Here is a 14,056-nt window from a genome sequence, read left to right as displayed (position 1 = left end):
CAATTTGACACATGTTATATTTTATAGTGACACTTGACATAATTACATTGAATTGCTTCTACTTTTTTATGTTACTACATCCTTTCAACTTAAATGACACATTTTGACTAACTTTTTAAAATATATTTTTATTATATTAAAATAAAAAATTATAACTTATAATATTTTTTGTATAGTTATTGTATAATAAAATTTTAATTTTAAAATACTGAGTTGAATTAATCCAATATTTCATTACATTTTAGTTAAATTGACTCTGGAAATGTGTCTCGAAACAGTAGTAATAGATTTGGAAATCAAGGCCAGCGTACCATCACGATTCACAATAGCTTCGTTCTCACCGTAATCTGCTGGAGAAGCATCTGAACTTCACCGATTCCATCACATTTCTGCTTCAACATTCATGGTACGTCCCTCTCTTCGATCTCTATCTTTCTTTACTTTTTTTTATGCTTCCCAAATCAAATTGAAAATATTTTTGTGAAAAAATTCCTTAGATGCATTTTGGTACCTCCTAAGTTTGTTCGTTTTTCTTTTTGAAGGATTTTGATTGCGAATAGATGGGGTTTAAGGTTAATGTTTAACTGATTGGTCATGGTCATTGTATTCCTATACAGAAGTATGAGGAGAAACCCTAAATTACATTCGAGTATTCTATAGCTTATGCAAGTTGGTATTTTGAACCTAAATTCCTAACCAGAACTCTTAAATTCATATTCCCAGTAGCTTCTTTTCTCTCTCTCTCTCTCTCTCTCTCTCTCTCTCTCTCTCTCTCTCTCTCTCTCTCTGTGTGTGTGTTTTACAAGGAATTTATGTAGTCTGCACCTGTACTTGGAATGAAGCCTTTTCCAGGAAAGCAATTCTCTTTTCAGAAAAGAATAGATTTTTACTTTATTACTTTGGAAGGCTTATGTATTTTTATGTAAATTAAATTATTACCTAAACTTTGAAAACGGTGTAGTTGGAGATGTCTTGCTCCTGAATTTCCTCCCCTTCCCCCCCCTGGGACACGGACAAACATATACACACCAAAAAGGGAAAAATTGTTTTTGTTTCTTCCTTTTTTAACCCAATTCCCTTTAGTATCAGGTTTTAGCAGTTAATTTTGTGAATAGTTTTGTACTCTCTTGATCTTATGTTTGCAATCTATCAACCTGCTTTTCGTGAGTTTAGAAAAGTATACCCCATTCGAAGCCCAGGAAAAGAGGAGGGTTGTGGAAAATCTGCTAGAGCAGTTGAGACTAAGTATTTTGTAATCATGATGCATAGACCTATGCATGCACTTAGTGCAGTACAATAAAATCTTTTACCTTGTCAGAGGGAGGGACCTAACTAAGATGAATCATTTGAATACTGAAGAATAGAATGGGACAGATACATAGTACTCAGATTGCAGACCTAATTTAGTTTCAGAGTGAGTATAGTTGATTAATTGGTTGAATCTTCTCTCTTAGTTTTTGAGGCTGCCTATTAATCCCTCTATTTGGTTTTGTAATCCTCTTTCTCTTACTGCTTAAATTTGGTCAAAAGGAAGGTGAAACAGTATGGATTAATGTTGCTCAACAGCTCACCGCTTCCAGTGCAATATGTCTCACTTTGTACAAATCCCTGCTTGCATTGTGATCAGTGTCTGCAGATATTTGATGCTTAAAGCAGAAATATCTGCTGCCACTGGAGTGGGCGGGCACAATTTCGCTTGAGCTTGCCAATATCTACACCTCTTGTTCTATGTTGCCTGATCAATTATGGCCCTACGGTGTGCTGATGGACATACTGATTGAGCAATAATTCGATGCATCCAATTTAAAAAGATTCCCCCTATAACTTGATGCACCTGTCAACTTCATCTTCAGTAGTTACATGCAATCACCTTTGTGATAATATGTGGACCTAGATTGACAAGTTCTTATGTTCTAGTTTTGGACGTTTATCTTAATGCTAATAGTTCTATCTCTTCGCAACTTTATCAGTATGATCTATATAGTTTTGAGAGGTTTGGTCTACACTTCCACAACCCATAAATTGAAGTCAGCATTTTATGAAGTATCTTTTCTTTATGTGCACATTCCAAAAGCATCTAATAGACTGTTTCCAAACCAAGGCTCCCTAGCCATAAAGCCGTGATACGGGCAATCAGTTGCTTTCGTTTCCTCTACTAGTGCTTTGCTGAAGAAAGTCTTCTGATTTTCTATAGTTTTTTTGCCCGCCGATTTGGTAGCTAAGAGAGTGATGACATAAGTAAGAAGGTGGTACAGATAGATTTCTTGTCCCTTGTTCTTCTTCTTGGTGGTTTGCACTAGCTAACTAACTAAAACAATAAGAACATATTCGTTTCATCTGTATTTTTCAGAGCTTTCCTGAAAATTTTCAGCATCTGTGTTTCTCAGAGCTTGACGGAAATTAGGAGTTTGTTAAGGATAGCAGCTTCCTCCATCTTTCTACTACAGAAGAAGTGCATGGGCAAGGGTTGAAGGCAACACTTGAAAGGATTTCGTCTATCGGTTTCAGTCCTTACATATGGATGACTGAACTAAAAAAGCTTGTGAAGGAAAGGACCCAAAAAATAATATAAGTTAAATTATCAAATTGTTGAACAATTTGGTAGTAGCAGGAAGAGAATGATGAACTGTTGCTTCTGTTTTTTATCGTCGATATTGCTTTTTATGCTTGCTCAATCTCTTGTCTGTTATGAGGGTAAAATTACTGATGTGTGTCATGTTCTTCTCACAGGCACCTATAAAGGGCATTCTTTCTCTGCAAAGGACTGCATTAGTACTGCGTTCTAGTGAAAGATTGGGCCTATATGGTAGGTTATTCAGCACCCAGGCTGCATCAACTGCTAGCACCCCCCAACCTACTCCACCACCTCCACCTCCCGAGAAGACTCACTTTGGTGGCCTTAAAGATGAGGATCGTATTTTCACAAATCTCTATGGATTGCATGATCCTTACCTCAAAGATGCCATGAAGCGAGGTGATTGGTACAGAACAAAAGACCTTGTCCTCAAGGGTTCTGACTGGATCGTGAATGAAATGAAGAAATCTGGTCTTCGAGGACGTGGTGGTGCTGGTTTTCCATCTGGTCTCAAATGGTCCTTCATGCCAAAGACAACGGATGGCCGTCCTTCATACCTTGTTGTCAATGCTGATGAAAGTGAACCCGGAACCTGTAAAGACAGGGAAATCATGCGGCACGACCCACACAAATTGTTGGAAGGCTGTCTGATTGCTGGAGTGGGGATGAGGGCTAGAGCTGCTTATATTTATATCAGGGGAGAGTATGTGAATGAAAGGAAGAGCCTTGAGAAGGCTAGGAAAGAAGCCTATGAAGCTGGATTGTTGGGGAAAAATGCTTGTGGAACTGGATATGATTTTGACGTATATATTCATTTTGGTGCCGGTGCCTATATTTGTGGTGAAGAGACAGCTCTTCTGGAGAGCCTTGAGGGGAAACAAGGCAAACCAAGACTGAAGCCTCCATTTCCAGCTAATGCAGGACTTTATGGTTGTCCAACAACTGTTACAAATGTTGAAACAGTTGCTGTTTCACCAACCATCTTAAGGCGTGGGCCAGAGTGGTTTGCTAGTTTTGGCCGGAAGAATAATGCTGGGACAAAGTTGTTTTGCATCTCAGGCCATGTAAACAAGCCCTGCACAGTGGAAGAGGAAATGAGTATTCCCTTGAAGGAGCTGATAGAGAAGCACTGTGGCGGTGTTCGTGGAGGTTGGGACAATTTACTTGCTGTTATACCAGGAGGTTCATCTGTTCCACTGATTCCCAAGAACGTATGTGAGGATGTACTAATGGATTTTGATGCACTCAAAGCTGTGCAGTCAGGGTTGGGGACTGCTGCTGTAATTGTCATGGACAAGTCAACTGATATTGTAGATGCAATTGCAAGGCTCTCGTACTTCTATAAGCACGAGAGCTGTGGTCAATGTACACCATGCAGGGAAGGCACAGGGTGGCTTTGGATGATCATGGAAAGGATGAAGGTTGGTAATGCAAAGTTGGAAGAGATTGACATGCTCCAAGAGGTGACTAAACAGATTGAAGGGCATACCATTTGTGCGTTGGGTGATGCTGCTGCTTGGCCAGTGCAGGGTCTCATTAGGCACTTTAGACCTGAGCTAGAAAGGAGGATCAGGGAGCATGCAGAGAGGGAGCTACAACAGGCTGCTGCTGCTTGATTTCAGTTGAAGGTTGGTTTTTTTTTTTGGGTTGTTTTTTAAACCTTTCTGTTACGTTTATTCTATATATTGGTAGTAACCACGAATACTCCGTGTGATAAAACATCCTTCTAAAAAGTTGTGCTGTATTCAGTAAACTACTTTTTCTTTATATCTCGGTCCTGTTTTGGGAACAAATGGGTCTTTTTGATGCTCTTATTATTTGGGTTATTAAAAAACATATAAAATTACTAAATACTCCAAGTTATTTGGTGTACTTATATGCGGGCATGTTTTGCCCTTCCTTTTACAGCTTGTTTGGATGATTGTCACCTGTTACTTTAAATGCGATGTTTGTTTTGATTGTTACTTAAATTTTAATATATCGTATCGTTAAATCCGTCGTTACGTAACAACGAAAAGTGCCACTTTATGGAACGACCGATTTGGTGTGGTCGCGTCGTTACCTTATTTTTTTCTCTCATCTTGCCCTCTCTTATTATTAAATAATCTTATTTTGTCTTACCTTACCTTTTTATATAATTTTACCTCGTACCTTTTTTTTTTTTTGTAATAGTGCAAGTTTATTCCTCGTATTGTTGGCGCATGACATTACGAAACGACGACAAACAATACAATTTATCCAAACATTGTATACATCAAAACGATACAATACAATATGATACGATACATAACAGTCATCCAAACAAGTTGTTAATGAAATTTATTACTTTACCAAAAAAATACAAAGTACTCCTACACCTCTCAGGAATTCTCTCATTTGTCCTTTTGTAGTATTACTGACCTCTCCTTTACCAATGCAAATCTTCAATTATATAGCAATGACAAAGCAGTATATTTGTGCCAACTTTTCCTTTACCCAACCCATAAAAAGTAACTCTTCTTTCTGATTAATATAAGAGAAATAAAGAAAAAAGAAGCAGCACATTTCAAATGCTGCCCGGTCAAATCACTGGTACTTCAATGGATTTTACATGACAACCCTATGCATGGGGATGTGGTGTTCTTTGAGTCTTGAAATATAGGAACAAAAATAAAGCCAGAAGGATGTGACTGTAATATAGAGCTGATTGAATGTAGCAAAATGGTCGAAGCAGAACAGAAATCTTCATCTTTTACAAGTTCCATCTTCATGTATGAAGTTAGGGATTTCTCTTGTGAGTTCGGAACCAAAGTGTGGTCTTTTTTTACTCAAAGCACAAAAGTAGGTGAAAAACCAACTGATGACCAAATTATATATAACGCATGGGTTGAATGCTCAATGCGCTATACCTTAACGGCACGTTTGTCCGTTAAGGTATAGCGCATGGGTTGCATGCGCTACATTTGAATTTTACTGGTCCACCAATAATTGGTGGGTATAGCGCATGCATTTATCGCGCTACATATATAGCGCGTATAATGAATGCGCTACACCCTCAATTATTGTAACTCCCGAATTGGGTTTTTGCTTATTTAAGGAATTTCATTGTTTCGTTAAAAAATCCATTCAGGATCGTCCACGTCTTCTGCATCCTTTTTATTTTCTTTTACTCATTCCGAAATATTTGTTTACTTAACTCTTTTCTGAATTTTGTCATAATGTCCGAAGAGAGAAAAATTAGGGTTGCATTATATTTGGGGGGGGGGTGAGGTTGTTGTGGAGAATAACTCAGTACGCTATAGTTGTTCTCCACGGTGTATTGTTAAGTTGCCACTTACAATGGAGTACGATAGATTGGTTTCGTTATGTAAAAAAAATGAGTGTGGGAAACGTTCAGTTAATATTAAAGTAACCGGAAGATATCTGTATTTTGTTATTCCGCAAGGGGTTGCTTGTATTATATAGATATCTATATTAAACTCTGATACATTTTTTGAGGACTCCGGATGAACACTGGGAACTTTTTATGATAAAAATGTTGGAAATGTACGTCAAGTCTAAAGACATTAGCAATATTGAGGTTCCGCAAAATAGAGATAACCGTCAATCATCGGGTGGTATTTTTGGAACAGTTTTATCCGAATAGGTTCCGTTTGAAAGAGTTTGGCCACATCTAAACTTATCTCCAAGGGCGAATGAGGACATAATTTCTCCCCAAGTTTACATAATCCACACGCCGAGTGGTAAATTGCAATTTTTCTTTGTATTACTATATTTTTTTTATGTATTATATTTGTATTAACACTCATATATTTCAAAGGGGTTACCGGTCAAATATGAATTTTACACGTTATGAACCAACGGACAGTTGGAATATGCCCAGTTTTAGTGTTTTGGATCATGGTGGTCCATCCGGGAGTCATCAGCAACTCGATAATGTGCATCATGGGATATCAACAGATTATGATTTGTAAGTTAAGAGATAAAGTTTATATATAATGTTTGGATGAATTTGAAAAACTCATTATTTTATTGGTTGTGTAGTGAAAACGAGCAACTTGAAGGTCCTGTCCTTACTCAATTTTCCGAAGACGATATATTTAATCAGGATCTAGCAGATGCACAGAGCCAGGAAGATGAGAGTGATTATGACAACAATGTTGATGAGTCTGGAGATGACACACCCTTCCCTGATGAGTGTGATGATGATGAGAATGAGCAACCTGATTTGCCGAGGGAGCATGATGCCACCAATGAGCATGCGCCATATATGCAGACTCCACCTCCCGTTAGACCTAAAGTGTACGAGTCACATGTGCCCTTTCATTCAAGGGGGATTCCGTACCTTGATCAATTTCTCAGTATGCCGGATGTGGATGCCCTCACAAGGGATCTTGACGACATTCGAACAGCAATGTGGGATGAATCTAGACCAATGGTGCTATCAAAGAATATGCTTTTTGCTGATAAAGCGCGCCTAAGCAGGGCAGTGCGAATGTACAGCATAAAAGAGTGTCGTGAGATCGAGGTTCATGAGTCATCTCTGGAAGTATACAAGGTTATTTGTCGTAGATGGTTTCAAGGTTGTACATGAATGTTGCGTGCGAGAAAGTTGAAAACAAATATGTGGATTGGGAAATACATTGGCACCCACACTTGTGATATGGACACATTCAGTGGGAATCATTTTAACTTGAATGTTGACTTGATTTCTCTTGTCTTGATTTCACACATTGAATCGTCCATAAGGTACAAGATTAAAGAGTGTATAACAGTTGTCCACCAGGTACATGGATGTACTATTACCAAAAGAAAGGCATATCTCGGACGTAAATGTGTGTTTGAGATTGTTTATGGTAACTGAGATAAGTCTTTTTCCGCTCTACCCAGGTACATGGCTGCATTGCAACACTTTAACCCCAGGATTGTTGTTGAATGGAAGCTTGAGCGGAGTCCGGGAATACAAGAATTCATATTCAGATATGTGTTTTGGGCATTTAAACCAGCCATTGATGGTTTTGTGCATTGTCGGTCGGTAATATCCATAGACGACACTCATGTCTATGGAAAGTACGATATTAAGTTGTTGATCGTCATTGTTGTAGATGTTAAAGGAAGCATATTTTCCCTCGCATTTGCTATTTGTGCCAATGAAAGCCAAGAGACTTGGACATTTTTTTTGAACCACTTGAAGGAGCACGTTGTTAGACATCGTTCAGGTATTTGTCTAATATCTGATCAGCATGGTGGTATTTTAAGTTATGTACAGAATTTGTGTGCATGGCAGGAACCGTATGCTTACCACCGTTACTGTGTTAGGCACTTTACTTCCAGAGGGCTCATCCGAACAAGAATTTACATGATTTAATGTGGATGGCTGTAACAGATCATCAAGAGTGTAAATTTAGGAGGCGAATGGACTTGATTAGGCAGGAAGACTCAGAAGCCTATCGTTGGTTGATGCGACATGAGCTTGGCAAATGGACTTTGCATAAGGATGGTGGTAGAAAATGGGGAATTTTGACTACAAATGTGTCAGAGTCTTTCAACGGGTTGTTGAAGTCTGCTCGCGGATTGCCTGTCACTGCCATGGTCCGGATGTCATTCAAGCAGATGGCATAGAGGTTTGTTGAAAGAACCAGAAGTGCATCGTCATTGATGGAAATAGGTGTTGAATTTATGCCACAGCCGATGAAACGATTTGAGAAATATAGGAAGCGAGCACAGTTGCATTTGCAAAACCTGTAATTTTCCAATAGGCCTAAAACTATGTTCCGGCGACTAATAATGCTCAGCACCTACTGGTTGGAGGTGGCCACTATAGGTGTTTACGTATGCAGCAACACTATATTCTTTATCAACATACCTCGTCGCCACAAAACCTGTATGTTGAAAGCACTTCATGGCAATTGATAGATCGACCATTTCCTACACGAACATATTCTTCTAGATTCATTGATGGTGTGGGTATTATTACCGCGGCTTTTATGCAGACCAATGTGAACTTCAAAAATATTATGCTCACTGCAAAAATGTAGCCATTGTGCTCGCTTCCTATATTTCTCAAATCGTTTCATCGGTTGTGGCATAAATTCAACACCCCTTTCCATCAATGACGATGCACTTCTGGATCTTTCAACAAACCTCTTCGCCATCTGCTTGAATGACATCCGCACCATGGCAGTGACAGGCAATCCAGGTGCAGCCTTCAACAACTCGTTGAAAGACTAACACATTTGTAGTCAAAATTCCCCATCTTCTACCACTATCCTTATGCAAAGTCCATTTGTCAAGCTCATGTCGCATCAACCAACAATAGGCTTCTGGGTCTTCCTGCCTAATCAAGTCCATTTGCGTTCTGAATTTACACTCTTGATGATCTGTTGCAGCCATCCACATTAAATCATGTAAGTTCTTATTCGGATGAGCCCTCTGGAAGTTCGCCTTCAAGTGCCTAAAACAGTAACGGTGGTAGGCATACGGTTCCTGCCATGCACGCAAATTTGTACATAACTTAAAATACCACCATGTCGATCAGATATTAGACAAATACCTGAACGTTGTCTAACAACGTGCTCCTTCAAGTGGTTCAAAAATAATGTCCAAGTCTCTTGGCTTTCATTGGCACAAATAGCAAATGCGAGGGGAAATATGCTTCCATTAGCATCTACTGCAACGGCGATCAACACCTTAATATCGTACTTTCCATAGACATGAGTGTCGTCTATGGATATTACCGACCGACAATGCACAAAACCATCAATGGCTGGTTTAAATGCCCAAAACACATATCGGAATATGAATTCTTATATTCCCGGACTCTACTCAAGCTTCCATTCAACAACAGTCCCAGGGTTAAAGTGTTGCAATGCATCCATGTATCTGGGTAGAGCGGCAAAGGACTTATCCCTGTTACCATAAACAATCTCAAACACACGTTTACGCCCGAGATATGCCTTTCTTTTGGTAATGGTACATCCATATACCAAGTGGACAACTGTTATACACTCTTTAATCTTGTACCTTATGGACGATTCAATGTGTGGAATCAAGAGAAGAGGAATCAAGTTAAAATGATTCCCACTGAATGTGTCAATATCACAAGTGTGGGTGCCAATGTATTTTCCCACAATCCATATATTTGTTTTCAACTTTCTCGCACGTAGCATCCATGTACAACCTTGAAACCATCTACGACAAATAACCTTGTATACTTCCAGAGATGACTCATGAACCTCGACGACACTCTTTTATGCTGTACATTCACACCGCCCTGCTTAGGCGCGCTTTATCGGCAAAAAATATGTTCTTTGACAGCACCGTTGGTCTAGATTCATCCCACATTGCTGTCCGAATGTCGTCAAGATCCCTTGTGAGGGCATCCACATCCGGCATACTGGGCAACTGATCAAGGTACGGAATCCCCCTTGGATGAAAGGGCACATGTGACACGTACACTCTAGGTCTAACGGGAGGTGGAGTCTGCATATATAGCGCATGTTCATTGGTGGCATCATGCTCCCTCGGCAAATCAGGTAGCTCATTCTCATCATCATCAGGGAAAGATGTGTCATTTCCAAACTCATCAGCATTGTTGTTATAATCACTATCATCTTCCTGGCTCTGTGCATCTGCCAGATCCTGATTAAATATATTGTCTTCGGGAAATTGAATAAGGACAAGACGTTAAAGTTGCTCGTTTTCACTACACAACCAATAAAAGTGAAAAGGTTCAAATATGCCCTTCTATTATGTAAAAAATATCAGATTTACCCTTCGTTATACTTTGGGTGCAAAAATATCTTTGCCGTTATATTATTGGTTCAAATATGCCCCTACTCTGTCAGGATTGTCCAATGTGGGACCCGAATCCTACATGGCACTGAGACTATGGTGAGATGGACACCACATGGCGTACTACCTCACTTTCCCCAACATATTTTGCCCCCTTCCCCACTTATTCCACCACGACACCTCCCCCCCCCCCCCCCCCCCACACACACACACACACACACAAAACTGTTGCTATCATATACTCCTATCTGGTTTAAACTGATAGGAGAAGTTGAGATCAAGTGAATTTTAATTACTGGAGTAATTGGCTTGGCAAGTCATAATCAATGCACAACTGGGTAAACATGTGTAGTAAATTGGTATGTAGAATGTATATCCTGATAGGAGCAAGTTGAATCAATTAGCCTTCAATTGGTGTAGCTTCAATACGGGTTAAATCTTGTCCCGTATCGCATAATCCCACTGATCAAATTTCAGATTTTAAATAGCCATTGAACTTAATTTATCTTGATTCATACTATTGCTGTTGATGTTAACAGAACTGAAATGGGGGAAAGCCATCTTTGCTCTGTTGTTTATGGTTCATTGCCGCCAAAGACTCGAATAGACAAGTTTATTTCTGATCCTTTCTTTTGTCTATATTGGAGTTAAGATTGGCCCTTGTCCAGTCATCGTTGAGTTTTCCCCAATTGATATTTCCTTCATTTCTTGATTAGTTGTAATCCATTTTTGTTAAGACGGAGAATATGATTCATTTTAACAACATTATCATCCTAGTAGAGATTCTCTTTAATCATCATCTATTTGCTATGACCTTCCTGTCAACTGGCCAGACTTATTCTTCTTACCCGGGAGCTATCTTTCCCTTTTTTGTTTTCTTTTAGTGAGGTGTAGTACTGGTGGAAGAAGATATGGGGAGGGGGTAAAATAGGTTAGGGAAAGTGAGGTGGCACGCCATGTGGTGTCCATCTCACCATAGTGTCAGTGCCATGTAGGATTCGGGTTCCATCTTGGATAAGCTTAACGGAGGAGGGGCATATTTGAACCAATAATGTAACAGCAGAGGTATTTTTGCACCAAAAGTATAACGGAGGATAAATTCAATCCTTTTTACATAGTAGAGGGACATATTTGGCCGTTTTCTCCCAATAAAATAATGAGTTTCTCAAATTCATCCAAACATTATATATAAACTTTATCTCTTAACTTATAAATCATAATCTGTTGATATTCCATGATGCACATTATCGAGTTGCTGATGACTTCCGGATGGACCATCATGATCCAAAACACTAAAACTGGGCATATTCCAACTGTCTGTTGGTTCATAACGTGTAAAATTCATATCTAGCTGGTACCCCTTTTGAATATATGAGTGTTAATACAAATATAATACATAAAAAAAACATAGTAATACAAAGAAAAATTGAATTTACCACTCGGTGTGTGGATTATGTAAACTTGGGGAGAAATTATGTCCTCATTCGCCCGTGGAGATAAGTTTAAATATGGCCAAACTCTTTCAAACGGAACCTGTTCGGATAAAATTGCTCTAAAAAGACCACCCGATATTTAGGGTTATCTCTATTTTGCGGAACCTCAATATTGCGAACGTCTTCAAACTTGATGTACATTTTTATCACAAGAAGTTCACGGTGTTCATCCGGAGTCCTTAAAAAATCTATCAGAGTTTCATCGTCTTCGATGTTAAACTCAACATAACAAGCAACCCATTGCGAAATAACAGAATATGGATATCTTCCGGTTACTTTAATATTAACCGAACGTTTCCTCATACTCATTTTTTTTTACATAACAACGAAACCAATCTATCGTACTCCATTGTAAGTGACAACTTAACAATACACTGTGGAGAACAACTATAGCGTACTTAATTATTTTCCACGACAACCTCACCCCCCCCCCCCCAAATATAATGCAACCCTAATTTTTCAAACTTCGGACATTATGACAAAATTCAGAAAAAATTAAAGTAAACAAATAGTTCGGAATGAGTAAAAAATAAATAAAAAGGATACAGAAGACGTGGAGGATCCTGGATGGATTTTTTTAACGAAACTCCTTAAATAAGCAAAAACCCAATGCGGGGTACAATAATTGAGGGTATAGCGCATTCATTATACGCGTTATATATGTAGCGCGATAAATGCATGCGCTATACCCACCAATTATTGTTGGGCTAGTAAAATTCAAATATAGCGCATGCAATCCATGCGCTATACCTTAACGGACAAACGTGCTGTTAAGGTATAGCGCATTCAACCCATATGTTATATATAATTTGGTCATCAGTTGATTTTTTCTCTTATTTTTGTGCCTTGAGTCAAAAAAGACCACACTTTGGTTATGGACTCTGCCTTTAGCAATATTAAGCAGTAACATCTAATTTGGAAGCATACACGCTTTACTCACTCCAATCAATCGTTGTAATAAATTGGTTCCCCTAGGCTAGACAACCCCCCCCCCCACCCCCCCACCCCCCGCTTCATGTCTCTGTCAAATAATGATTTTCTATGCACAAGCTTGGGTATGTTACATGTACTTGTCATAGCTATTTAATAATGGTTTCGTTTCTCCTTTTTTCAGTTTGTTGTTTGATACCATGGAATAAATTTTGAAGTACCAGTTATATGGAAGTCGGAGGGAAAGCAGGAAGCAAAGATTCCCTATGGAGCTGGTTTTTTTTTCAGCTGTCAAGCTTGTGTAAACTATTGTTACATTGGTGGTACAATGGGTAATTCATGTTTCAAAGCTAATACATCTAGGTGTCGTTTGGTAGCCTGTATAAGGATAATAATCCTGGTATTAAACTATGTTTTAATTATACAGCGTTTTGTTGTGATTTTCAAATCCAGCAAAGTTAATCCATGTATTTATTTAATACATCAATCTCTGTATAATTTTATCCTTGATGCAAGGTGGTATAACTAATACATATGTATAAGCTATACCTGGATTAATATTCACAAAGACCAAAACATTTCATTAAAATCTGCTCCATCGTTTTCTTCTCCCTGTTCTATGGAGCCTTCTCACCAGAGGCGTCTATTCTACAGCATCTGGATGAGATTTGGTCTGTTCTCTCCATCTCTAATTTTTCAGTACTTAACTAAGGTCTTTTGTTGTGTGTAAGAGTTCAGTTCTTATGTCCGACAATATTGATAATTGTGTCTTGTTTGTTAGACGTTGACGGTTCACCTCAACTTGGATTTTGATGATGGCAGATTGAGTCCCAACCGGCAAAAAAGCAGAGGAAATAGATATTATGTTCTGTTACTATTTATAGCCTGTTGTGTGAATAAATCACCTTGTGGATTGGAGTGCAGCTGATATTCTTCTTTAAACATGTAATTAGTATGGTTGAATCGGGAATGATCCTAGGTGTCATTGTGTAGATTTTGGTAGGATAGTGTGTTACATGCTTTTCCTTTTCTGCATTATTTGTACATGTAACTTTGCAATTTCTCTAAGGTTGTATTGTTGACATGCTTTTCATATTCTGCAAGAAAGTGGAGTTGAATTTGTGGGGTAACTGCATTTTGGGAGGATGAGAATATATGCAGTTTACATATGTTGCATTGGCCAAATAGCTATTTAAAGTAAGACAAATAGGACTTATAAAATACGATCATGTTCTTCTTCTGGCGGTTATATCAAGAGGCAAATCTGCAAATTCATAATGGTAAT

General features: G+C 38.6%; 1 protein-coding gene across 2 annotated transcripts; it reads left to right on the top strand.

Moving 5' to 3' along the window:
• The first annotated feature begins 247 nt into the window (after positions 1–247).
• On the top strand, positions 248–13,501 carry LOC104103097 (NADH dehydrogenase [ubiquinone] flavoprotein 1, mitochondrial). 2 transcript variants are annotated; one of them, XM_070177610.1, is made up of 3 exons: positions 248–406; positions 2,731–4,196; positions 12,956–13,501. In XM_070177610.1, the coding sequence occupies exons 1-2, from the start codon at positions 404–406 to the stop codon at positions 4,189–4,191; spliced, it is 1,464 nt and encodes a 487-aa protein (XP_070033711.1). In that variant the 5' UTR covers positions 248–403; the 3' UTR covers positions 4,192–4,196; positions 12,956–13,501. The 2 variants fall into 2 exon arrangements, with proteins under 2 accessions (XP_070033711.1, XP_009609277.1); XM_009610982.4 differs by having other exon boundaries at positions 2,731–4,203.
• Positions 13,502–14,056: the final 555 nt, after the last annotated feature.

Source organism: Nicotiana tomentosiformis, chromosome 6 (assembly GCF_000390325.3).
Source record: "Nicotiana tomentosiformis chromosome 6, ASM39032v3, whole genome shotgun sequence".
Classification (NCBI taxonomy): Eukaryota; Viridiplantae; Streptophyta; class Magnoliopsida; order Solanales; family Solanaceae; genus Nicotiana; species Nicotiana tomentosiformis.
The sequence above is the reverse complement of the archived record's forward strand: the minus strand, read 5'-3'. Positions and strand labels throughout refer to the sequence as shown.